At 35.2% G+C, this 27,482-nt stretch overlaps 1 protein-coding gene across 3 annotated transcripts in view; it reads left to right on the top strand.

Annotated features, from left to right (window-relative positions):
- Positions 1-27,243, top strand: part of TAFA2 (TAFA chemokine like family member 2) — a 502,254-nt gene extending 475,011 nt beyond the window's left edge. For 2 of the 3 annotated variants that reach the window (XM_050748432.1, XM_050748433.1), the window contains exon 5: positions 25,091-27,243. In XM_050748432.1, coding sequence (XP_050604389.1) covers positions 25,091-25,102 — 12 coding nt within the window. In that variant the 3' untranslated portion in view covers positions 25,103-27,243. Of the gene's footprint in view, positions 1-14,623; positions 14,871-25,090 lie in introns of all 3 variants that reach the window. The other variant, XR_007717694.1, reaches the window with a different exon arrangement.
- Positions 27,244-27,482: the final 239 nt, after the last annotated feature.

The following is a 27,482-nucleotide window of genomic DNA, read 5'->3' as shown; positions in this document are numbered from 1 at the left end:
GATACAGTGCCAGGAGCTACTATCATCTATCGATATATCTATCTATGTATCTATGTATGTGTGTGTGTGTGTGTGTGTGTGTGTGTGTGTGTGTGTGTGTCTATCCATCCATCCATCTACCTCAGTGAGAAATGGCTAGTATGATCTGCTGAGAATGCCTTCAAAGATGGCATAATGATCAAGAAGCCAGTCTCTGGAATCGTATTACTTGAGTTCATATCCCAACTGCAATGTATTAGCTGGTGGTCTTGGGAAAGTTACTTTACATCAGTACTCCTCAGTTTCCACATCTGGGAGATGATGACAATAATATGTCTGCCACATAGATTTCTCACATGGATTAAATTAGTTAATATATGTAACACACTTAAAACAGTTTCTGGCCAAGTATAAGTGCTATATGTGCTTGTTAAGTAAAACACATAAATCAAGCAAGTTGTTAATAGGCTAATAAAATGGACCAATTTTCTCATAACTCAAATATTAACATTATTATTCCATAGCAGTCAGTCTTGTTAAAGAAACACTAATGTGGAAATAACTCAAAACTTCCTTTACTATCTCTATTCATACTTAAACTAGGGCTTTGAAGAGAAAGTGCAGATTCACTGGAGGTTGGTCTGTTTCTTTTAGAATAGCCACAACATTTCATCCTAGAAAGAAACCATAGAACTGTACTAAATGGATTTCAGTGCTTGAGAACAGTGTCCACCTGGCCTCAGACATGGGGCTATTCCAGTTATTTACCATAGGTGGGACAGGTGGGGACTGTTGGACTACACAATTGTAAAGGTGCTCTTCCCAGGATATGCTGAAGAGCAGAAATGTTTTTCCTCATTTATAGCCATCAGACATTGGGTTTTCAGCAACATCTCTTGTGGACTTATCAGGGCTACCAAGTGAAGGAGGCAATTCTTTTTCTGACAATCACAATTATTGACATGTATTCAACTAGTATTTCTATGTCCACTGGTATAATTCAAAGATAGCCTCATACGCATGCACAAATCTTTTATGGTTAAAAATGCTTTGCTAACTGGAGAGGGAGGAGTGTTAGTCTGGATCTGTGAGCTAGGTTTTTGGGTTTTTGTGGTTTTTTTTTTTTTTTTTTTTTTTTTTTTTTCATTTTCGTTTTAAGTTTTTGTAGTTGTTTGCCTGTAGCAATTTTGGATGAGATTAGCCTGGAGTGGTTGTTGCATCAGGAAAGGCTTGTTTATTGAATGCTGAGTCACCCTTGCCATTTTGCTATTACTGATGTAACATTAATGTTCTTAACTAAATCACAAAACACCAAGTAGAAACTGATGCAGAAAGTGTTTATAGATATTCAGCAATTAGTAGAGACCAATAATTCCTATTAATGGAATAACCAATAAAACCTAAGTGATTTTTGAAACTCAGTACATTTTAACCACAATATGTTGAAATATGGAAGTTTTTGCTCTTAGGAGATGTTATGTACACAGTATACATTCTTTATAATTTATCCTGACTCCAGTATAATCTCAAAAATAGAGCAAGCTTTGTTCTGTTCTTTGTAGAGAAAATGCATAGCTTTGTGAAGGATAATCATAGTATCAAAGAGCTAGAAATACATTCATGCTTACTGCCTTATTTATTAAATAATCAGATTTCATATTTTGTAGCAGGAATAGAATAATGATAATTTTAAACAAATAAATTTATTTTAAAAATACTGATTTCAAAATACATTTTGAAAATGTTTAAAAGTTGCTGTTTATTATATTCTTGCTGGAGGCATAATTGCACTTAACCTTCATAGCAGTGTAATAAGATATGGATTGTCTTCATTTATAGGTAAGGAAACTAAGTTTTTTTAGTGAAATAACAGGGCCACACAATTAATAAATATCTAAGTGAGTATAATCCCAAGACTAGATGATGTTCTTAACCCCATGTTTTTAACCACTATGTTGTATGTATTACCCATCTGATTCTCTGAAAATCTATATTCATCATTGTTTTCATCATCATTATTACTATTAGATAAACATTCAGTATGTGTAGGACATATTCCATTTAAGCCAACTTTTAATTATTCATGGTAAAGAAATGAAAAAAAAGTTAGGAGAAATTGAAAAATATATGCAATTTTCATGTTTCAATTTTAGGCAAAATTAGAAAATTATATATATAATATACAATAATTATATATATAATAATTATATATAAAAATATATAATAATTATTATAAATAGAATGTTTCTTTAAAATATAATAGAAAAAAACTTTAAGAATCTAGTTGGTAAACTGAAGAGAATACTAGGTAATATAAAATCCCAATATTAGAGTGTTTTAAAATAGACCTAGATTTTTGTAAGAAGCCTATTTGACCTCCTTGTTATAACAACCCTTTTATCTCAAAGGTAATAGTGTGTACCATCACTTTAATGTGATTCTCAGAGTTCAGGACCCTAGACTACAATACTAACTGATGATATTATAGTCAGTCTTTCACATTACTGTCTCTATGTCTCATCTTTATGATGGGAAAGTTGAAGAAATTAGTGCAATGCTATATCTAGAAACCCCTCTTCAATGCCAGACTTTAACATTTATTAGCAACCTGATGTGATTTAGTGGATTTCAGAAATGTCTTATGCTTCAAGGAATGCTCTTTTTTGCCTATCACAATGGCTGAAATTCTTGCATTAGAGAGTCGTTCATTCACAGCCTGAAGACTTTACATCTAGAAGTTATTTATTAAAATTTAGATTTCCATTATAAGAATAATTACTCTATGTGGGCGATGATATAATTTATTGTCCATAGTAGGACGTATTTCCAGGATAAACCCAACAGGAAGTCAGGACAACAGGGGTAAATCAGAGCTATCCGAAGCAAAATGGAAAATGTAATCGTTCCAGTTGTAAGCAACTATTAGCTAATGTCCATTTTAAGTATTGGATGAAAACAAGTTTAGAAAGAAGACTCAATCTGAGCATGATTGTAATGCAGAAGTACTATGCAGGTGGAAGAATACCAGTAATAAATTTCAATTATTAATTTTATGGGTGACTCATCAGTACCAAATTCATCAGTAAAATTGAACCCACATAACTTGACTTTCAGTTTTGCTAACAGATCAGGTGATATCGTTAAGTTTCTCCTCCCCTCATTCCATAAAAGAAAACTGAAGAACTTAACAAAATATAAGATGATATGTTTGGAGGCATTGGAAAGCCAACAAGAAAGCAAAGAGTTACTTGTTGAGAATTTAGGAAAGGATGAAGATTAACAGAGATTAGTCTGCTCTTGTAAATCACTTAACCCATGGAGGCAATTATCAACATTAGAGAAGTGACTCAGTGGATGAAAGTACATTGACGACCTTGCAGAACCCAGGAGACTGCCATAGTAGGCCAGGGATTGCTGAGAAGGGGAGCCCTGGTGAATCTCTCTTATTTCTTATTGTGAACCCAAAGTGCTACACCCCAGGAGGAAGAGGGAATTAAAAGTAGAACAGCCCTCACAGGGCTCAGTCTGAATCACTTTAATACCTGAAATTAGATTGAGGTGAGCAGATATTTTTAAGCTATGCTTGGCAAAAGCAAATGTAATTCTTCTCTGGAAAGATTGTAGCCCCAGTCTCACAATCACTCCACAAATAATTTTGCAAATACATTCAGCATACAATGAAAAATAACCAGGCAAACATGAAGACAAGGCAATGTAAACAAAAACAAACAAAATAATATACAATAGTGAATTATTAAACTGTAGAACTGCTGCACGAAGACAAACATTAAAAAATTTGTAAAAGAATGTTTAACTTCCAAGTCAACTAAAAAAAATGGACTAATAAAAAATACAAAAGAAGGCAAAAGAGGAGAGAAAATAAATCTAGAACAGGTGGAATAAATAGAAATTACTCAATAATGGTAGCTGTAACTCAGATATATGAGTGATTATATCAAATGCTAATGGGATAAATAATTAAAAAGCAAATAAATAAATGTTTAGAATGATGAATATGCTAATCACCCTGAGTTGATCTTTATGTAATGTATATATGCATTGAAACATCACACTGTATCACATAAATATGTACAATTATTATGTATCCATTATGAATAAAATAAACTTTTTAAGAAAGGCAAATACAAAGATTGTCAATCTGGATCAAAAGATCAAAACACGAGTATATGCTGTTTAACAGATGTACATCCAAACTATAAGAATTAAGAAAAATGGAATATAAGACAATAATGGGAAAGATACACTATGCAAATATCAATACCAAAGAATTTGCAGCAAATACTATTGCTAAAGAAGGATATTTTCTAATTATAAAAGGCCTAATTCCTCAGGAGGAAACGACATGACTTTCTGCTTGTATTAGTGCCTGCCTACCACTTCTATTTTCGTAAGAATTAGTTAACTCTAATTAAGTTCTCATTAAAACTTATTAAGTTCTCACTACAGCCAAGCACAACTCCAAGAACTTTATACATACTAGCTCATTTAATTCTTACAACCACCCCATAAGAAAGACTTGATTATTGCCATCCTTTTACAGTTGAGGAGATTGAGGCATAACGACGTTGTCAACTCCTAAAAATAGTGAGTATATTGGTAGTTGGCAGAGGGAAAGAGGGGGTGATGAAGGGGAAAATAATGTAAAGGTAGTCATTACCACTGACACTTACAAATGGTAAAGATGGTAAATTCTTTACGTATATTTTTACCTCAATAAAAAAAATAAATAAAAAGAGGTTGCCCAAGTTACATTGTGAGTAAGCAGTGGAGCTGAGATCAAATCCAGGCTATATAGCCTATAAGTCATGAAAATAAATATTTGAGTAGGAAGAGCCTAACTGATCCAAATAATTTTTGGCTTTGTCTCTGCTGCACATTTCAAATCAGTTTGCCATAATTGCGATAGGGCCTAATATATTCCTTTCTCCGTGCTTCAAATATTAGTTTAGATTTTTATCTATATCTTTCAGAACTCCCAAAAGCCAAGATATGGCATGTTTTCTCATGACTGAACTCGATTTCTCTTGGATTTCATTAACCCAAGAACTGCTGAATAGATTAAGTATATAAGAGATGGGTTATACCATCAAAGACTTCCTCATGGATAGATTTCTTGTTCTAGATTGGTTTTCTATACTAAGGAATATCTCAATATAGCTAAAATTTAAATGAATATAAACCATGCATTCAGGAATTTTCTCCCATCAGTCAGCTGAAAACATTTAGCAGAAAAATCTTCTGTTGCTTAACGCATACACACACACACACACACTCACACCCACACGATCACTAGCTCACTCCACCTTGTCCCTCCCCAAAACATTGCAAACCATCGCCATGTGAACCTCCTTGTCTCTCCCCAAAGCATTGCAAACCATCACCATCTGAATGGAAGGAACAGAACACTGGCCTCCAGGACTTATAAATGGAAGTCTACATGGTCTCTCATGCCCATCCAACCTCTATCTAGTTTCAATTTCCAAGCATGAGGCTTTCTAAGGGAGGAAGTTACAAAGTCATGTGTGTTACTGGAAACTTCATTGCATTTCTTTTTAGTGTGACTCTATGAGAGCAAGGACCATGTCTGCTTTTGCCTATAGTTTAGCCTTAGTAAGTAATGTGGTAGCACAGTAAGATTCATTGAATAATGCATTGAGTTATTCATCGAATAAACAAGGAAGTAAACAGACAAATGAACAAACCTGTGATCTCATCTCCTACTACTTTCTTCCTTGCTTATTTCACTGACACCACACCACCCTTTTGTACTTTTCTCATCTCAGGTATTTTGCAGATGCTGTTACCTCTGCCTAAAATGCTCTTTTCCCAGCTAGCAACTTGATTGGCTCTCTTATCTCCACATGCTCTTACTGAAACCTCACTTTCTCAGCAAGTCTTCCTCATCTACATCAACTAAAATTGTACATCCCTGTCTCAAAAATCCCTCTCTTTCTCTTGACTTAATTCTTCTCTTGGCAGGGCCTAAAATTCATTAAAATTTTATGTATTATGTCTGTTGTTTGCCTGCCTCTGTAGATAGTCAGTTCCACAGAGGAGTGATTTTTGTCTTTTTCTTCACACCTAGAACAGTGCCTCCCACTTAGTACGTGCTCAATAAATATTAGCTAAATGAAGGAATAGAAGAACCTAGAACACATAACCTGTTTCACTGGTTTTGAAGCCCAGAACTAAGAATCCCTTCCCCAGACTATCTCTTCCTGCTTCCCTGCATCTTTGGGAAGTTTCACTTAATTTTTCTGAGGTTCAGTGTCCTCAACTATAAACTGGGGATATTGGTAATTAGTAACAAAGACTAATAATAGTAATGGCAGTAAATCATAAATGGGGACTGTCTCACAGAATAGTTCTGGGGGTTTTACAAAAGAATATGGAAATTTACTAAGTTGTCTATTGATGCCAACAATTATGATCTGAAAGGTGGAAGTAAAAGAATAATGAGCAGGGTTTCAGGATTCCTCGAGTAACAGAATGAGCAGCAGTTTTAACTGAAACCCAATTTTTTGGTCCTAGTCTAAGCCAAAAAATTTGTAGCACTTCTGCTAAGCAAAAATTAACTACTGGAAAATGGAAGATAGGAGGTAGGGCTAACTTGCAGCTCCCACTTAGACAGACAGAACAGCGTGTGGAGACTAACATTGTAAACTTTTGCTTCAAGAACCACCACAGGGACATACCAGAAAAACTAAAAGAATTCACAACACGTCGCTTGTTGCCGTAAACTTCACAAGACAGACAAAAAACTCAGTATCCAAGTTTGGAGGGGTAAAGTCCATCTTCTTTACTGGGGAAACTGAAAAACCAGATGTTGGGAGAAGGATTTAACCTCACCTCGATCTCAAACAAATTTAGAGAACAGAGCAAGGTATGAAAGTAGAAGAAGTAGTGGGAAGAACACTGTAGGTACTGCCTTTCCCCAGGGAAGCCATTTCTGACTTTATCTCACAGGGGTCCTTGGGGAAGGCAGTCAGTAGAATTGGGGAAGGGCCACAAGGAGAAGGAGACTTCCAGTTGAACTTTATAATAATTTCGACCGAGTGCAAATTTTCCTGGGCAGAATCCTGTGGTAGGAGTGCAAGTGGGAAGTGTAGATATGAGCACAGAAGCCACAACAGACAGGGAGGGGCAAAGCCTGAAATCCCTGCCTGCTTTCTCAGAGGGAAGACTGGTAGCCTGGGGCAAGATCTCAGCCCTGCACACTGAAGGCCTGGATATAAATTTGGCTCTGTTGACTATTGGGGGAGCATGGTGGGAATGAGACTGGCCTGTTGACTGTGAAGGTGTTGGGTGATGCTTGTCACTGCCAGCTCTCTTCACTTAACCTGGTGACCTGTATGGAGCAGCAGAGGCAGCCATAATCCCCCTGTAACATAAATCCATTGGCCTGAGGACCACACCCCCATACCATACAGTGGCTGCAGCCAGCCCTGCCCATGGAGAGTCTGAGATCAGACACACCTAACCCTGCACCCACCTGATGGTCTTTCTCTACCTACCCTGGTAGGCAAAGATAAAAGACATAAACTTATAGGAGCTCTACTGCCCCACCCATTGCCCGAGAAACCCACTACTTATTCAGGTGGCCTGAGGGCAAGCTTCTGTCTCCCCTGTACTACTGCAGCTGATATTCTCTTGAAACCACCACCTCCTTGCTGGAGGCCAACTAACTCAAGATATTATACCAACTTAGAACAACCCTGCTCTGAGGAAGGAAAATACACCAGCTAATTCCACTGCCTATAATATCCTGACTAACCAGAGGTCATAAGTCTGTCCATGTGACAGCTTTACTGCTAGCATAATCAGTGTTCAGAAAAATCAGTGCACTAAAGAAAACTGCAGTAAAGGACCCCATAGAATTTAATTCACTTCCTTGCTACATCCACCACAGCAGGTGCTGGTATCCATGACTGGGAGACCTGAAGACAGATCACATCACAGGACTCTTTGCAGACACTATCCAGTACCAGTCCAGAGCCCAGTAGCTCTGCTGGATGGCTAGATCCAGAAGAGCAATAATGGTCACTGCAGTCTTTCTCTCAGGAAGTCCCATCCCTAGGAGAAGGGGGACAGTACCATATCAAGGGATCACCCCATGGGATAAAAAATTGAAACAGCAGCCCTTGAGTCCCAGATCTTTCCTCTGACATAGTCTACCCAAATGAGAAGAAATAAGAAAAAATAATTCTGGTAATATGACAAAATAAGGTTCCATAACACCCTCAAAATATCACACCATCTCAACAGCAATGGATCCAAATCAAGAAGAAATCTCTGAATTGCCAGAAAAAGAATTTAGAAGGTCAATTTTTAAGCTAATCTAGGAGACACCAGAGAAAGGTGAAAACAAACTTAAAGAAATTTAAAAAATAATACAGAATATGAATGAAAAATCACCAGAGAAATAGATATCATAAATAAAAAACAATCACAACTTTTGGAAATGAAATACACACTTAGAGAAAGGCAAAATACACTGGAAAGTGTCAACAATAGAACAAATAGAAGAAAGAAATTCAGGGCTCGAAGACAAGGCTTTCAAATTAACTCAATCTGACAAAGAAAGAAAAAAATTTTAAAAATTAATAGAGCCTCCAAGAAGTTTGAGATTATGTTAAATGACCAAACCTAAGAATAATTGGTATTCCCAAAGAAGAAATCTAAAACTTTGGAAAACTTACTTGAAAAAATAATTGAGGAAAATTTTCATGTTCTTGCTAGAGCTCTAGATATCCAAATACAAGAACCTCAAAAAACAAGTGGGAAATTCATTGCAAAAAGATTATTGCCTAGTCACATAGTCATCAGGTTATCTAAAATCAAAATGAAAGAAAGAATCCTAAGATCTGTGAAGCAAAAGTATCAGGTAACTTATCAGATTAACAGCAGATTTTTCAGCAGAAACTATACACACTAGAAGGGATTAGGGTGCGGTTTTTAGCCTCCTTAAACAAAAAAAAAATCAGCCAAGAATTTTGTATCTTCCATTTTCCAGTAGTTATACCTAACCAAGGAGGTGAAAGTCCTCTACAAGGAAAACTACAAAACACTGCTGAAAGAAATCATAGACGACGCTAACAAATAGAAACTCATCTCATGCTCATGGATGAGTAGAATCAATATTGTGAAAATAAGCATACTGCCGAAAGCAATCTACAAATTCAATGCACTTCCCATCTAAATACCACCATCATTCTTCATGTAACTAGAAGAAAAAAATCCTAAAATTCATATGGAACCAAGAATGAGCCCACCGATTAGAGATAAAACATATAGAAAAAAGTTATTCTACTCTTAAAATATTCAATGCATATATATCAAATTAAAAAAAAAAGAGTCCCTGAAAACATTTCTGTTTTTGAACAATGTAAAGAAAATGGATGATTAGAAATGTGTAAATGATGTATTTCTCCACGTGCAACTTGCTTTTTCTAAAAAAAAAAAAAAAAACTCTTCTGAGATTTTTGTGCACCCATCACCCAAAGAGTGTACACTATACCCAATGTGTAGTCTTTTATACCTCACCCCTCTCCAGCCCTTCTCACCGAGTCCCCAAAGTTTATTGTATCATTCTTATGCCTTTGTGTCTGCATAGCTTAGTTTTCACTGAAAAGTGAGAACATACGATGTTTGGTTTTCCATTCCTGAGATACTTCACTTAGAATAATGGCCTCCAACTTCATCCAGGTTACTTGCTTTGCCAAAGCAGGACTAAGCAAAAGGAACAAATTTGGAGGCATCACATTTTCTGACTTCAAACTATACTTCAAGGCTATAGTCACCAAAACAGCATGGTACTGGTATAAAAATAGGCATGAAGACCAATGGAACAGAATACAGAACCCAGAAATAAAGTAAAATATTTACAGTGAAATGATCTTTGACAAAACAAACAAAAGCATAAAGTGGGGAAAGGACAACCTATTCAACAAATGGTGCTGGGATAATTGTCAAGTCACACATAGAAGAATGAAACTGGATCCTCATATCTCACCTTATACAAAAATCAACCCAAGATGGATCAAAGGCTTAAATATAAGACCTGAAACCATAAAAATTCTACAAGACAACCTCAGAAAAACTCTTATAGACACTGGCTTATGCAAAGAGTTCACAACAAAGAACCCAAAAGCAAATGTGGCAAAAATGAAGATAAATAGATGGGACTTAATTAAACTAAAAAGCTTCTACACAGCAAAAGTAATAATCAGCAGAGTAAACAGACAACTCAGAGTGGAAGACAATACTTGCAAACTATGCATCCAACAAAAAACTAATATCCAGAATCTACAAAGGAACTCAAATCGGCAAGAAACAATCCCATCAAAAAGTGGGCTATGGACATGAACAGATAAAATATATATTTTATATATATATATGTATATATTTACAAATATATATATATACACACACACACACACAAATGGCCAACAAACATTAAAAAATGCTCAACTTCACTAATTATCAGGAAAATGCAAATCAAAACCTCAATGGAATGGCCATAATTTAAAAGATCAAAAAATAATAGACATTGGTATGGATGTGTTGAAAATGGAACACTTACACTGCTGGGGGGAATGTAAACTAGTACAACTACTGTGCAAAACAGTGTGGAGATTTCCTAAAGAACTAAAAGTAAATGTACCATTTGATCTAGCAATCTCACTACTATGTATCTACCCAGAGGATAAGAAGTCATTATATGAAAAAGACACTTGCCCATGCATGTTTATAGCAGCACAATTTGCAATTGCAAAAATATGGAACCAGCCCAAATGCCCATCAATCAATGAATGGATAAAGAAAATGGAATGGAATGCTACTCAGCCATAAAAAGAAATGAAATAATGCATTTCACAGCGACCTGGATGGAGGCCATTATTCTATGTGAAGTAACTCAGGAATGGAAAACCAAACATTGTATGTTCTCATTTATAAGTGAAAGCTAAGCTGTGCAGACACAAAGGCATAAGAATGATACAATAAGGTTTGGGGACTCAGGGAGAAGGACTGGAGAGGAGTGAGGTATAAAAGACTACACATTGGGTGTAGTGTACACTCTTTGGGTGATGAGTGTACAAAAATCTCAGAAATCACCACTAAAGCACTTATCCACATAACCAAAAACCACGTGTTCCCCCAAAAGTATTGAAATTAGAGAGAAAGAAAAGAAAGAGAAAGAAAGAGAAAACAAAATAAAAAATATGTAAAATGTGTCTTCCCTTTGTTCATGCAGTTCCACATTCAGAAACTATTATGAGGGGGAAACCCTGAAGCAAAGTATCAACAATAAAAAATAAAAATCATATCCACTTACACCAAAAAATTAGCTTCTATTTGGCTTTAAAAATACCAGTCTCCAGATTTGATAGGGGAAAAAAAAAGCAGGAGAGAGGTCAGGCATCCTGAACTGTAATATATAGAGTACATAATTCTGTTTGTGTGTGTGCACATCAGTGATTGCATGCATAATATTATTTGGGGGCAATGGTGAACCAATCATTGTGCTATTTGTTTACTGTGTTCCATTATAGGAAATTTGATGCTATTTCATTTGCACCACCATATCTGATGTCAAGTGAGCATGTAATTCCTTGGTGTAGGGTAATTGTCTCATGAAATATTTCGGGAGAAAAATTTCCTGACAGTGTTAAGCAGCTGTATAGAAATTACTCAGGAGATAGGTATATTTTTTTTTTAATGGGATAGCTTCTAACTGAAATATTAACTGTAATGAATATGCCAGCATCAACCTTGATGCATTCATTTGGACATTTTCCACATCCCAAGTGATTAGTCTAATACCAATTAGAGCATCACAGATTGCTATTATCTTCTTGCATTATTATTTTCATGAATTAATTTTGTTTTTAAAATCAGACCTTTTCCAAATGAGAATAAATTTAAATATCTGAGGTGAAAATGTGAAGCTGAATGTCAGGACCCATGCATATCTATAATTTCAAATTCTGAAACTGCAGAATTATAGGGATAATCCTAGAAAAATTAAAAATTGAGGAACTGACCCTTTGGGTCACCTAATCACCCCCCTTACTATTTACAGAGAATCCAAATATTGATTCTAGCTTTTCTTCTTCTGAAATTACTTATCACCTTTTTCCTTCTATTAATTCATTCATGTGTTCATTTATTTATTCATCTCTCCATGCATCCATTGTTTCAATCTTTCATTTAATAAATATTAAGCATCATGTATGTGCCTGATATGCTGCTTAGCACTGAGGAAACAAAATGTATGCTAATATTATTTTTCTCCAATACCTCATATTTTAGTGAGAGAAACAGATTAATAATCATAATGTGATGAGATATGTCTTATAATAGAACTATGACAAAGAGCTGATTGGATAAATCATGAAGTGGCTACATTTCTTCTGGGGTTTGAAACAAGTATATTTTAGGCAAAGCTAAAACAAACACAAAGATAAGGGGACATGAATGGGCACATCAAGTCCTAGGATTAAATAGACGTGACTAGAGTAGAGCAGGCATGTTTTGTGGAGGCATTGGGAAGAAGGGGAGATGAAGCTGTGCATTTGGGGCCTAATCATGAAGGATCTTATATATCATAAATAAGTTTATGTTTCTTCCTGTAATAGGAGAGTATTGTAGATTTTTCTTTTCAGAATGATAGTGGCAAAGAGGAGGAGGAACATCAAGGAACAAGACAACTCAGGGCATTATTGCAATTATACACACCAAGTGGAATAAAGAGTGTAGCAGTGGGACCGAGAGTAGGAAATAGATTAGAAAGATGATTAGAAACTGATTAGAGATAAGACATATAGGAAAAAGTTATTCTACTCTTAAAGTATTAAATGGGTATATATGAAATTTTAAAAAGTCCCTGAAAACATTTCTATGTTTTTGAACAACATAAAGAAAATGGAGGATTGGAAGTGTGTAGATGATGTATTTCTCCAAATGCGACTTGCTTTTTCTTAAAAACAAAAACAAAAACAAAAAAAACTGAAACTCTTCTAAATTTTCTCAGTCTTTATGATTTATCTTCAGCTGCATGTGTCCACCGCAAGTCATAACACTGACCCACTTCACAACTGCGTTGGCTTTGATATATCTAAATAAAGGCCTCTAGATTCGACTCTGTGGCCAGAATACAAAAGTTCCACTCTTCCTCAAATCATCATTTAAATCTTACATTTTCTGGTTTAGGAGGGAGAGGCCAGGATTAGCAGGGATAAGAAAACAGGGGTCTGTTCTAATTGCTCAATAACACAAATATTTTCAAAATTGGAAAATATATTTTTCTACTAATTACATGATTAGTCTTTTTTGTTGCTATTAGTTTTAACTATTCCAACCTCTCAAATTTATGTAGAAAGTGCTTTACTTTACTTTTAACTTATACAACCAAAACCCCTCTATTGTCAGAGTCTAAATTACTATTAATAGCCAATTTGCATATGATTTATTATTTATTGTTATACTTTTCTGTCAACTACTGAATTATTCAAATATTTGAAATTCAAATAGTATGTTTTGATATCGCTGGAGTACTTTGGAAAAGAGAGTATAAATAAAACTACTTTTTTTTTTTTTTTTGAGATAGAGTCTCACTCTTGTCACCCAGGCTGGAGTGCAACGGCGTGATCTCAGCTCACTGCAACCTCCGCCTCCCAGGTTCAAGCGATTCTTCTGCCCCAGCCTCCAGAGTAGCTGGGATTACAGGCAACTGACACCACACCCAGCTAATTTTTTTTTATTTTTAGTAGAGATGGGGTTGGTCAGACTGGTTTCGAACTCCTGACCTCAGGTGATCCACCCGCCTTGGCCTCCCAAAGTGTTGGGATTACAGGCATGAGCCACCACACCTGGCCAATAACACTTTTAAACATCTATCTCTATCTATAAAATGTCATAAGTTACAACTGAAAAATGTCATGAATCTCATTCTGTCTGTTAATGAGGATTACATAATTAATAATGATTAGAGAGCAACAAAGTTGACTTGAAAAATGAATGCCACCCAAGGGTGACTAGACCTATATGTTGGTTAAATGGCTTGGTTCCATTTATCACCCTTAAAGTGTGTATGGTTTAAATTCCTGCCTCAGCAAATTACAAATTACTCTAGACATGGATGATAAGGCAAGGCTGTGAATGGTTAAGATCACAAATATTTTATCTTTGAATTATAATTGATTATTACTACCTAATATTGTTTCTACAATTGTTTTATACTTTTATACTTAAATGACTATCTCTTGATTTCTGTGTACTTTCTTCCTTGCTTTTAATGAACTTTTTTCTTAGGTTTGTGCAGAATGCTCCCCAAATATTCACAAGAAATGCTTACTGTCCTTTTTTTTAAAATTTCTTGTAAAAACTTTATTTTAGTCCCATTTAAAGGTGTGTCTCTTTGAAATTAAAAAATGATGTACTAAGATTATATAATCTTCTAAGAGAGATACAAACCTATCCCCATTGTGAGCTTTTTTGGAGGTAAAGGACATTATTGTCTTGTTGTCCCTTTATGCTTGTTGTAATGTCCCCTTTCTCCCAGGTTTGCTTTCTGTAATAATCTGTTAAACAGTGGAGTGCCTGACATGTGTTTGTTCCTTAGGCAAACGTGTAAAACTCTTCAAGTTCGAATGGAGAAGTAGAAAGAGAAGGTTTCTGCTGTGCCTGATGACAATTTTTGATTTCTCCACACTCAAAACAGTTTTGGCTCCATGTTGGAGCACTAGTTGTGGCGAATCCTAGTGTTGGTCGGATTCTAAGGAAGGGACAGAAGTTTCATTGAGAAGTAAAGATTCAAAACAACTCCAGAAATGAGCTCCCGTCTTGGTTTACTGCTCACAAAGCAGCAGGTGTGTACATGGTGCTAACAGGATTAACTATGACCTACTCTTTCTTGTGGTTACCATTAGCATTTAAGTGCCCCTGATTTCAGAGGGAGATAATGAACTTGGTACAGCTTTAGGGAGTCAGAGGGCAAAGACTGCCTCAGTGGTCAGTAAAGAAAGGCATTGGATTATTGTTATTAAAAAGTAGAGAGAGGCATCATTCTTTAAACTGATGTGAAGCTCATACACTGAACAAATAATTGGCCACAAAGAGCCTTTATGTATGTCACCTACAATGGCTCTGCAGTATTGTTTTCCCCAAAATAGGAAATGGATACTACAAAAATCTGGGTGTATTCTTGGACTTCTGTTAGTGTTCAAAGCACTATTATTTGGAAATAAGCATGAAAAGTACTGAGCCATCAGACTTTCACTTAATCTCCATAAACCAATTAAGGCTGCATTCTTACCTAATGGTCCATTCTTTATATATTTAAATTGCCCCATAATTGAATATTATTTCATACCTGCATCTAAGCATTACAAATAATTAGATTGAAGGATTTATATTTTGGTAAACTTTGGAAATTCAAGGTTACTAAACTATGATGGTTGTTATCAGAAAAGTCCAGAAAGAATTACATCTAGGAAACCGAAAAAAAGAAAAAAAAAAGCAAAAGCACCCAACAGGTTAAACATCACCATCTATGTTGCCCTACCCTTCAGAAAATTGATTTTAGTTTGAAATTTATAGAAGGGAATTTTTTAATACAAGATTTACCACATGTAGAATGATTGTCTCTTAATTTTATGGAAGAGGATAGGAATGGAGAGGAGAGAATGCTCCATCTCCATGTGCTGCTTCTGACATATTCTCAAAAACTGCTGATACTACTTTTGTCTTTCCACAAGTTACGTCAAGTCCTTTTAAGTGACAGCAACATATTCTTAATTCAGACAGGTGTGTAACTGTCCGAAGGGTTCTTCCTGCCTGCTGCACAAACAAAATCAATTCATAGAGACCATGGCATTGCAATAAAACATTTAATTGATGAGAGGCCAGCCACGTCACACAGGAGATGAAGTTATTACTCAAATCAAACTCCGTGATAATCTAGGGGCTAGGGTTTTTCAAAGATAGTTTGGGGGAAGGGGTGAGAGTGGCTAGGGAATGGTTGCTTGCTGCTGTTGGTTGGGGATGCAGTCATACAGGTGTGGGAAATGGTACTCCTCTAGGCTGAATTGCTTCTGGGTGTGGCCACAGGAGCAGTTGGTGGGTCCATTGGTGTCAGGCATGCAAAAACCCTGAAAAGATATCTCAAAAGACCCCATTAGGTTCTACAACAGTGATGTTATCTAACGGAGAAATTGGAGAATTTGTATCCATTGTGACCTCCAGAACAATGGCTGGCAATTGTTTATGTCTATGCCTTAGCAGAATTCAGGCTCCTCTATCCTCCTAGTCTGGTGATCTTTCCTTAGCTTTACAAAGGTGATTGAGTTTTGGTGAAAGCCTATTATTACTTAAACTATAAACTGAATGTCTTCCAAAGGTAGCTTGGCTTAAACCCAGAAATAATTAAGATCAGGTTGGATACCAAAGGCAAGATAGGGTTTAGCTAGATTAGATCTCCTCAACTGCCATAATTTTCTCCCTGATACAGTTTTTGCAAAGGTGGTTTCAGTATCTCAAGGAAAGGTTGTCCCTAAGAGCCATTTGTATTTGTAACACAAACCAACAAAGAAGTTAAGAGAAAATGCTCTCTACGCTACTAAAAGGAATTTCTTCCAAGTTTCAGCTCTTCTTCACCCCTAACTCCAACTATCTTAAACTCATTTTTTAAAGTACAATTTTTAAAGCTTCTGTAGTAAGACTGGAATTCTTGAGGAGAATGATTCTTGACCAGATTGAAACTTATCAAGTAAAGCTTTCTGGCAGAAAGTGGATAAAAACTATCAATTCAAATTACTCTTTTACAAATGAGAGGCTAGTCTAAAAAAATGAACTTAATATCAAATTTAGCAGGTAAAGTACCTTTGAATTGAGTTCAGAATCTCAACTGTCTGTAAAATGTATGAACTATGCTGGCATATAGAATTAATATCTTTAAAAGTCTGCTCAGATTTCCTTGAGGCATTTAAAATAATTGTTTTTCTGACTTAAGGATTTTTTGGGTGTCTCCAAGAGATTTCTCCTTATTCCATATGTTGTTGACTTTCACCATTATCTTAATTTTGTGTGTGTTGATTCTGCACCTGAAACAAACACAGTGTGTGTGTGTTGGGGTACCAAGGGAAGGGGAAGCAAAGTCTTGTCCTAACAAATGTTTTGTAAAGTTTCAAAGGAATTTATTAGTTACTTAAAAATCAGGAAATGCTTTGTTTTGCTAGCGTTGAATGTCATCCAGAGAGAAACGGCTGATCTGCTTCTGAGTGAATGAATGCGCATAAATGGCAACGCAAACAGTCATCTACTTCCGTGAGTCACGTAGAAGAGTTCATGGCAGGCACACTGTACAGCTTTCAAAGTTCCAAGAAACAGCGTAGGTCCATCTGTTCAAAAGATTCATTTCCAGTCGAGATCTTCATTTACACAGCATAGGAAGCTGAAAGCCATTGACAGATGTTGTGTATGTGGTAGGAGCTCACTAGTTCTGCATTCTAATATAATGATTAGGCCTTTTAGAAAATGAAGTCTTCAAAGTGATTATACCACTGAAGAATTTAGGTGATCAGAACAAAGTTTTATTCCATTTAGAAGTAGTGTTTCTTAAGAAAGGTCATAGTAGTTGGAGGCAAGAAGTGAGTTAGAACCTCACTGACTCTAACCAATATGCTTGGTAGATAAAAACTCGAGTTTCAGAGATTTTTTAAAGTGACTTATCCAAAGTTCTACAACTAGCATATAGTAACGCTGGTATAAAACCTTGGTCTCCTGACTAGCAGAATAAGGCTGTCCCCTTCAGGCATATCTGGTATTCTATTTCTTTCCGGAAATCTAGAAAGATTATATGTCAAGTCTGAAAAATCTTTTCTTTTTTTGCTTCCTACACTGATACTCACACTGATTTATACCAAAATATAATCAGTTAGCTACAGTAATGCTGTTGTTTCAGATTACGCTTTCCACTCATCCAAGGCTGTTAAATTTTTCAAGAATTTATAAAATAGATAACTGAGAATAGTTCAAGGTCCTTTAGTGGAAATGTTGATCTTAGCTGAAGTATTAAACATATCTCAAAGTGTTAAAATAAATGTTCAGGCCAATCTAGTGAAAGCAGTTCTTTGGGGGTAAAACTAAGCTGTGGTATGAAAATACAATGGTTTTCACGTTTCTAGGGGTCACTTCCATCATGAAAGTAAAATATAGGCTTAATTTTCACATAAATGAGTAGATTTATAAAAGTGATTCATATGTCACTGTCTTATAGTGCCTTACCTTACCTGAAAGCTGTCTGGTCAGCTTGCTCATGCATGAATATCCTAGACCAATAGGTGTCTTTCATTTCGTAATACCTCATTGCATGAAGTACTTTAAGATATGACAAGTGCATTCACATATAGTTACAACCAATGTAATGGCAGCTTTTCTCAAGCTTAAATGAGAAAGCCTGCTACTGCAGAGTAATGATGTTTTAATTGCACATTTAGTACACAAAAAGTGAAGCAAGAGCTTATTTCATGTACTTGTGAGAGCTACATTAAAAAAATACATTTGCAGCGAAGCAGCGATTATATTCCAAGAAAGGAGGAGTTCATCAAATCCGCACTTAGGATGATGAAGGTATTCTATTCTCCCTTTTACCTTTATCTAATAAGTTAAATGTATTGTAAAGTTAGTTTGAAATCATGAAATTGTGCCTATTTGTGATGTTATTAAGCAGCCATCTTAAAAGGATTGACCATGCACTGCATTTAATCCTGCCTCCTCTTAGAAGTATTACCGCATTTCCTTGTCTTTCAGTTGTTGAACTAAAGAGTGCTCATAAGTCCAAAAATAAATGTTTATGTAATAACATGGATATTTTAGTGAAATTTTAACTCTTTTTAAAATGAAATTGACTGCAACGTTCATAATGCATTTTCACTTCTACTGTTCATAATGCATTTTCACTTCTATTATATAAATATTGTTTAATAGTTCCTCATAACAAGATTTTAATGAACATATTGGAGAAGACAATTTTTTAAATTAAGCTAATATCATATAAGATTTATATTGATGCTGTGGAGGTTTGACAGTGATTTCACAAATACATTGTAGACTGGCAAATGGAACAACTGAGATTTTTAAAAATCTGGGATATGGGGTAGAACTCAAAGAAAAATAATATCAGAGGAACCATCAATAAAGAATAGGGAAATTTGCAAATCTGCATTTTCTTTTGGCATAGTAATATCCCATTTATTTTTTAAGCATAGATAAAATGCAGTGCCAACTTCCTAAATATGTATCCTTTATGCAAAGTCTGATGGCACCTTGTTTATTAGAAAGACAAAGAGTTAGAAAAAAATGGAATTATGTTATCAGAGAAGACTAGTAACATATGTGCAGAAACAATCAGAGGCAAAACCTGGGAATTTAATACATTTGGATGCCTAAAAATTTACACATATCTGAATAATAATAGTTCATACTTCTTTAGCACTCTTTAGGTTCCTCGAACTGTTCTAAGCATGTAACCTATTAACTCGTTTACTTCTCAGCTCATACAGTCCTATGATGCAGATGCTAATAGTATTTCTGTTTTACCTGGTAAATCATTAGCAGAACTGAGCATTGAAAACAGGCAGCCTACCTTCAGGGAACATCAAAGTGGTGCTTCATTTTTTTCTTAATTTTTATTTTTACAGGTTATTTATTTATTTTTTTTTTCCCCCAAACAGTCTCACTGTGTCATCCAGGCTGAAGTGAATCAGAGAGATCATAGCTCACTACAGGCATGACCTCCTGGGCTCGGGCAATCCTCCCTGTAGCCTCCTGAGTAGCTGAGACTAGAGGTGTGCACTATCATGACTAGCTAATTTTTATTATTATTATTTTTTTTGTAGAGTCTGGGGGGTCTTGCCATATTACCCAGCCTGGTCTCAAAATCCTGGCCTCAAGCAATCCAACTGCCTCAGCCTTTTAAAGCAGTGGGATTGGCCGGGTGCGGTGGTTCATGTCTGTAATCCCAGCACTTTGGGAGGCCGACGGGGGCGGATCACGAGGTCAGGAGACTGAGACCACCCTGGTTAAGACGGTGAAACCCTGTCTCTACTAAAAAAAAATACAAAAATATTAGCCGGGCGTTGTGGTGGGTGCCTATAGTCCCCAGCTACTTGGGAGGCTGAGGCAGGAGAATGGCATGAACCCAGGAGGCGGAGCTTGCAGTGAGCCGAGATCGCGCCCCTGCACTCCAGCCTGGTCGACAGAGCGAGACTCCGTCTCAAATACATACATACATACATACATACATACATACATACAGCAAGCACTGGGATTACAGGCCTGATCCACCACGCCTGGCCAGTGCTTCATTTTTAATATCTGACTTTTATTATTAACAAAACAAGATCAAGAAAAGAAATAATTGCAAGATGATTCACTGTAAGCAACAGAAAATTAAGTCAATATATTTTAGAGAAACAAGAAATAATACCTCCCTCCAATAGGTATCTTATGTATCACCTTTTGTATCTTGTTTGAAAGTTTCTACTTCTACCATCTACTAATATTGAAAAGGCATTTACTGGGGCAAGCACTTTGTCTGGATTATCTGATTTAATCACAATAGCATATTACACACAGGGAGGCCAAGGGTCAGCGAGTTTAAATAATTTATTCAACCCCATAGTGTTAGTGATAAGGCAAGGATTTGAACCTGGGCAGTCTGCCGAACAAAGCCTGAGCTATTTGTAATTATGCCTCTGACCATAATATATTATCTCCTGTGGATAACCTAGTCAGCAGGACTTGAACAGGGGGAAGAAGGAATTTTAGATTTCAATATAATGATTGTAAGAATTTTAAGAATTTTGTAAAAGGACAGAATAGATTCTTGAATTTCCTTCCAACTTTGTAATTTACTTTAACTTGAAGATTGGCAGAGGAAATTTCACAATACTCAAACAATAAAATGGAAACAGTATAAATAATTGAGTTCACCTAATTTCAAATTTCACTTAAATCATATACGTTATTAACCAGGTTTTATTTTCTCAATTTAAATTGTTGAACAGACTTAAAGACATGATTTTAGCATGAGTTGTTTAGAAATCTAATCAGGGCCCTATAATTGTTTTGTTGGCCCGTGATAAGTGGGTGCCCTGAATCTTAAATAATTACTACTTTTTGCTTAATGTTACCAGATTAGCATCTTCATCCTGGTTGACCGCTACTAGGGTAGCTTCCTGCTTGTGACAGAAAAGCTATTATTATAATTTCTGCATTTTATATGTGTCCAGCAGCCCAGTAGTTTCACTTACCAAACTGGCTGGTACGCGGCACACACAAATAAGATTTGCGTAAAAAAGAACAGCTGTGTAAAATATTGCCTTTGGAAAGGCAAATTTACTGAGATAGTGATTATAGCTCATGAAGCTCAAGGCATAACCATAACAATCGTAGGGCCATTTCTCTCCCTCATGCAGTATTTTATATCTATTGCCCTCAGAACAAGAAGATAGTGTGCAATCATGGTAGCAAATGCTATTTCCCATCCTGTAAAACTGATTTTATTGCAACCTCCTGCTTTTAGTTACTGAAAACATGCCAAAAATCTTCCTTAGAAGGTAAAACTTAGAGCTTGGCCTCTTCCAAAAAATACGGTTTGAATGAAAGAATGTTATTTAAGTTCTAAAAATATGGCAATGCTTAATTTGGTATATTAACGATTACTTTTACTTTATAAAATGTTGGATTGTATAAATATTGCTTAAGCAAATCTTGCATATCAAGATGTTCCAGTTTAGAGTCTATAAAAGGTAAAATGACGTTTAAAATATGTTTCCCCCACTAGCAAGCCAGAATTTAAACTCGGGTCACTCAGATTTATTTAAAATAAGCATACAAATTATAAAAGGTTGATATTTTTGTTTAATTTTAGGTAACAATTTTATTTGCAAATAGTATTTGGACCTTGCATAGTAAGCTTTTTTACTTGGTGATCATGTACCTATATTTAGAATCATTTTCCTATACATTTTTAAACCTACGGTTTTCCCATCTTGTTTAGTGGAAACCTTGAGATTGTCAGGGAGGGTGCTGGTAGATATTTATGCATGTTCATCTTTATTTTGTGTTGAAAAGGATGAGTCATTAGTTAGGCTTTAATTCCTTCAATGTAGTTCTCTAAACCTGCATGAATGTCTGTTAGTGTTTAAAGAAAAACTTTAGCCAAATTAAATTGAGCAAAGAACAATTTGTGAATCAGGCAGTCTCCCAAGAGTAGGCTCAGAGACTCCGGCACAGACACGTGGTAGAAGATTCATAGACAGAAAAAGGAAAGTAACATACAGAAAACAGAAGTGAGGTATAGAAACAGCCAGATTGGTTACAGCTCAGCATCTGCCTTATTTGAACACAGTTTGAGCAGTTTGGCTACCTTTGATTGGCCAAAACTTGGTGATTGGCATAAGAGTAGGCTACAGTGTGTTTATACCTCTATTTAGGTTACAGTTTATGATGTACAGAGATAGCTTTAGGTCAAACTTAAAATAAGTAAGGAGGAAGCTTTAGGCTGAACTTTATTTAACAGTGTGATTCTTTCATTCTACTTTCAGTGGCTCTTTTGTTAAAGATTTATACATTCAAAAGCAAAAAAAAAAAAAAAAAATTCCTCCTAAAATCCAGACCTTTTATTTTTATAGTTGTTCAGTGTTGACAAAACTAGGTGTTAAATAACATTATAATACTTGATCTTCATGGCAGTACTGCCATTCTGGCCTAAATACAGAGCTCTTGATGCCGAACCACCATGTGTCCTCTTATCAAAATCAAATAATTAAAAAAAAATCAAGTATTAGATTGTACACTTTCATCTAATATTAGAAATGATTTATATCATATTATTCATCTCATAATATTTGCTAGGATATTTTTAAAATTAGTAATCCAGGAATATTGTGTAAAAGTTAGGTGTGAGAATAGGTTGCTTTAATTATGCTGTGATCCATGTGTATTTAGACAATTACTTCTTTTAGTCATGTTTAAATTTTGTTTCTCTGGCAATTATGTTAGCTGATAGAAAGATATCATCATAAAAATGTATGTTTATGATGTTTTTGAGGATATGGGTAACCTCCTTATTTATATGTGTTTATATGTTTATATGTGTGTATATATATATTTTTCTCTACAAAAATGGAGAAAGATTTGTTTTAGTTTCATAAGCCTTTTGTACTATACTTTTAATTTAGATATTTATTTTCAAAATTATATGAGTAAAGTTTTAATATATAAATAGTTGAGAGGAACATTTCTCTACTTTATATAAACCAGTAGAGTCAAATATTTATTTAGCTTGAAATGAAGATATAGGAATGCATCTATTACACTCACTAATAGATTACTTAGAACCTGAGCTTGAAGTGGATCAAGAGGACATGTGTCTTGCTATCATGGAGTCATGGCACCATGTTCATCCAGTTCATTTCCGCCATGTTTCTCCATTTGGCTACACGGAGCCGCAGCAGAGGCTAAACCATTGATTCTCTCTCAATTTCCTCTCTCCGTCTTTTACACACACACATATATCTTCCTCTCTCGTTTCTTGTCTTTGCAGCATTAGTTTTGAAAATATGGTCCACGTTCATACTCAATTTGGAAGTCCTTCACAGAAATTGTATATGATGACTCCTGAATGGCAGGCAGATTGATAATTGATAATTGATAATGAGAACACTGCTACGCCTGAGATATCTCCTGCTCCCAGAGTCTCAGAGATTCAGTAGGCTCTTCATGTGTTTCCAACCCTCCATCCTCGGTTCAACTTCTTCCATGGTTGGGGAGTAAGATACTTCAGATACATAGGCAAAGAACTCCTTCCTCGGCAGTGCTAGCAGACCACTGAGACAGAAATAAGATGACTGCCTCCATACATGAAAACACACTTTTGCCTTCTGTGGCATCTCCCTTTGGTAATGTAATTTGAGACTAGCCATAGCAAAGTCTAGAACTAGCTTATTATTTTGTTTAATGTATTCATTTTTTTTTATAATTGATCAGAAAACAGTGAAACCAAAGACTTTTGTAATGTTTTTCAAAGGACAAGTAACAATGTCACTTAATAGAATAAAATCAAGGTTTCAACAATAATTTTTTAAAATCGCTTTTTGTTTTAGCCATTCCTAGAAAAGACCTGTTAGGTAACTCTCTAAATACCCTGCCTGATATGAGAGTAGAATTAGAAATTTATTGACACAGCAGAAATCTCTTGATTTCTCCTCTCCCTCTCTCCTTCTCCCTCTCTCTGTGTGTTTTCCTCTGTATCTATGCATATATAGATATGTATGTATATATGTATCAGTTATTCTATCTGTTTATTCTTTTCTCCTGTATACAAATGGTCTTTGGACTTTGGTAGGTGTGAAGTTAGTATGAATGTTTCTGAGTGATACTTAAAATAGCATTAATAGTATGTTCTTATCAATTTTATGAAAAATTTGGGGCACCTTTAACATTTGGTACAACATTTTTCTATTCCTTATTGTTTCTCTCCCCACATATTTTTGTCCCCCATAAACAGATTTTTTTTTCAAAATATAATTGACTCAAATAAGCCCTCAATTTTTAAACTATTTCAAAAATGAACTTTATGGAGCCAATCCCCAAGGGCTTTTTGAGAATACGATGTGGCTATTTTGCTGGGAACAGAGGTCTTTCTTCACTGAGGCCTAGTATGATGTGTTTATGATATTTAGGCTATGGCCACCAAGCCTATGCAACAAAACAAGGATTCCAGAATCACTCTCTGGGTCTAAGAGGGATATTGTTATCACCAGTTGGGATAATTCTAGCCACAGTTGTATTCATTTGGATAATTGTGCAAGTGACTCTAAAAATATTGTGAGATGATAATGAGAAAAAAAGTATATTTTTATATAGTGGAAATACCTGCATCTGGTAGTCCTTTAAAATTAAGCAATGTATTTGAATAGCAAACACCAGCATTTTGAGTTACCAATTAATTTTTAATTGTGTTTAGTTTTAAGATTACTGTTATGTTATGAAATGTTGACTGTATTTTCTTCTTCCTTTGTAGGTAACCCATTAACCCAGGAGAAATCAAGTGATCCTCAAGGCTGATGACATTGAACATACGCATAGAAACTTAACTCCTGGGGTGATCTTGAAGATTTTTATACCACTTGAAAGAGGCGCTCAAGAGTCTATTTCCAAGGGATTTCATGGCCTCTTCTTGAAATCAAGACTTTTTAAAAGTCAGACATGAACTTCTATGTCATGAAGATTTCAGCAGATTTGAACTGTGTTCCACTTGTAAATTGTTAAAAGAATTTGAAGTCGCTGTCTGCGGAGCTGGTGAAGAGTTGTTTTTTCAGGGTGATGTCAGAGACAGTCACCTTTTGAGTTATTGGCTCCAGATGTGACTACTTTTCTTGTTTCTGCAAGCTGTATCCCAAGTGCACTGTCCTTCTGTCCTGGATGTGTTCATTTGCTAGTGGGACTACACATGGCTTTAATGACATTTCCTTTGAGAACTTTTCCTCTGGCATGGTGTAGACTGAGACAATTTTATTTATATCCTAACCTTGGAGCTCGGAAAGCCTACATGTTTTAACATCTTAAAGTTGCTTTTGTTAAAGGAATGGAAATATATATCCATTGGTAATAACATTGGCAAGTAATAGTTATCTGAATAAATCAATCATATAAGGATGTATAGACAAGCTGACATATTTCCCTAAGGCTAACAACACCCTCCTGAAGCTCTTTGTCAAATATGTAGTACTTAGAACTGGATTACCATTTTCATTATATAATACTTTGTACCTCTAGAGCACTCTCCCTTTCTGTTTTTTTTTTTTTTTAAGTGAACTTTTCTTTAATTTTTTATGTTTACTTATTCCCTTCACAGAAATCAGCAGTGAGCAGTCAAATTACTGGGTAGCCTTCAGTTCCAACAAAATTGACAGGGATGCATGTGAGTTTCTGATTTCTTAGCTTGAGCATTATTCACTTAGATTTCTTCTAGTATTTTTTTTTAAAAACTGTCCTATCTCATTTTAAAAGACTTTCTTTTGCTTGATCCCAATGACTGTTTGAATGCTTATATATTTGTTCAATCTGTTGATAGAAGAAATTGTTCCTTTTCCTCAGTCTCAAATTAATAAATATTTGCTTACAGTTTTCCTATTCAAACAATTTGTTAGGCCAATATTTTGTGACATTTTTGTAGCCATTTTAACATTTATGGTTTTGGTTCTACAGGAAAGTCATAAATATTTAAAGGCCTTAAACATGTATGTACTTTTTTTTTCCTAAGTTATAGAATGTATAATTTTATACTACATTTGTTTTATTTCTTTTGTGATATGAAGGGAGAGAAGAAAGAAAATTGTGTAGCCATTCTATAACAATATTGTGTAAACCTATAGTTTGAAGGAATGCAAAGAGAGGGATTTCTGTGTTTTACTCATTTTAGACTACTCAGAAGATGCTTCATAAATTGTCCTTTTAGAATTTCCATCATGGAAGGTGGTATGGAAGAAGGTATGGAAATATCTTGTATTCTAAAAACTCACTGGTATGGTCAGTTAGACATACGTTGGTTTCCAAGATGGAGGCCCATATATCCTGGGGAACTTTGGTCTATTAGTTTGTGACAATATTCAAAGACCAATACACTACTCAGACACTTTCCTAGGAAGAGCAACTAAAAATGTAAAATTGGTTAAAAATAAAATCTGAAAAGTATACATCTCCCACTGAACTAAAATCCACTGTCTCATAAGTTCATGGAATGAAATGACTTTCTGCCTCCATTTTAATCATGCATAAAATGAATTAGATGGCTTTGAGTGGATTTTCACAATGGCTCAAGACTATATAAAATTATATATATAAAAAAACGGTTGTCCTGGAATTTCTGCATCAATTAGAATATCATTAATTTCTTTGTAACCAAGTGAAAAGCTATACTTTTTGGAAATTATGAATTTGTCCTAGGTTTGTTTGAGATTTGAGATTATAGATCATGCTTCTCATTTTTAAACTATGTTCTTTAAATCAACACTGGAAACTCTGTATTATATACAAGTGTAATACATGCATATAATAGAAAAAAATATGTGGAATTTCAAATATACTAACTAGATTATCCCCAGTAGATTAATGTTGTGACTATTCAGAAAAGGTGAATAAAATTGGGATATAAAATGAACTGTCTTTCATAAATTACATTTATAGATCTGTTTTCTGTGTTTTATTTTAAAAGCATTTCAGTTATTATCCAGGGAAAACTCTGAATTCCTGGGGAAGATGACATAAGTTCTTCAATCTTTTTTTTAATAAAGATCCATGGCGAATCTTGCCATTTACACAAGGTTCCAATATACGAATGCTTCTTTGCTAGGATACAATTGAAATAGATATGCTTAACACTTGTGCTACTTGCCCATTTTAACTGTGAGTAC

Source organism: Macaca thibetana, chromosome 11 (assembly GCF_024542745.1).
Source record: "Macaca thibetana thibetana isolate TM-01 chromosome 11, ASM2454274v1, whole genome shotgun sequence".
Classification (NCBI taxonomy): domain Eukaryota; kingdom Metazoa; phylum Chordata; class Mammalia; order Primates; family Cercopithecidae; genus Macaca; species Macaca thibetana.
The sequence above is the reverse complement of the archived record's forward strand: the minus strand, read 5'-3'. Positions and strand labels throughout refer to the sequence as shown.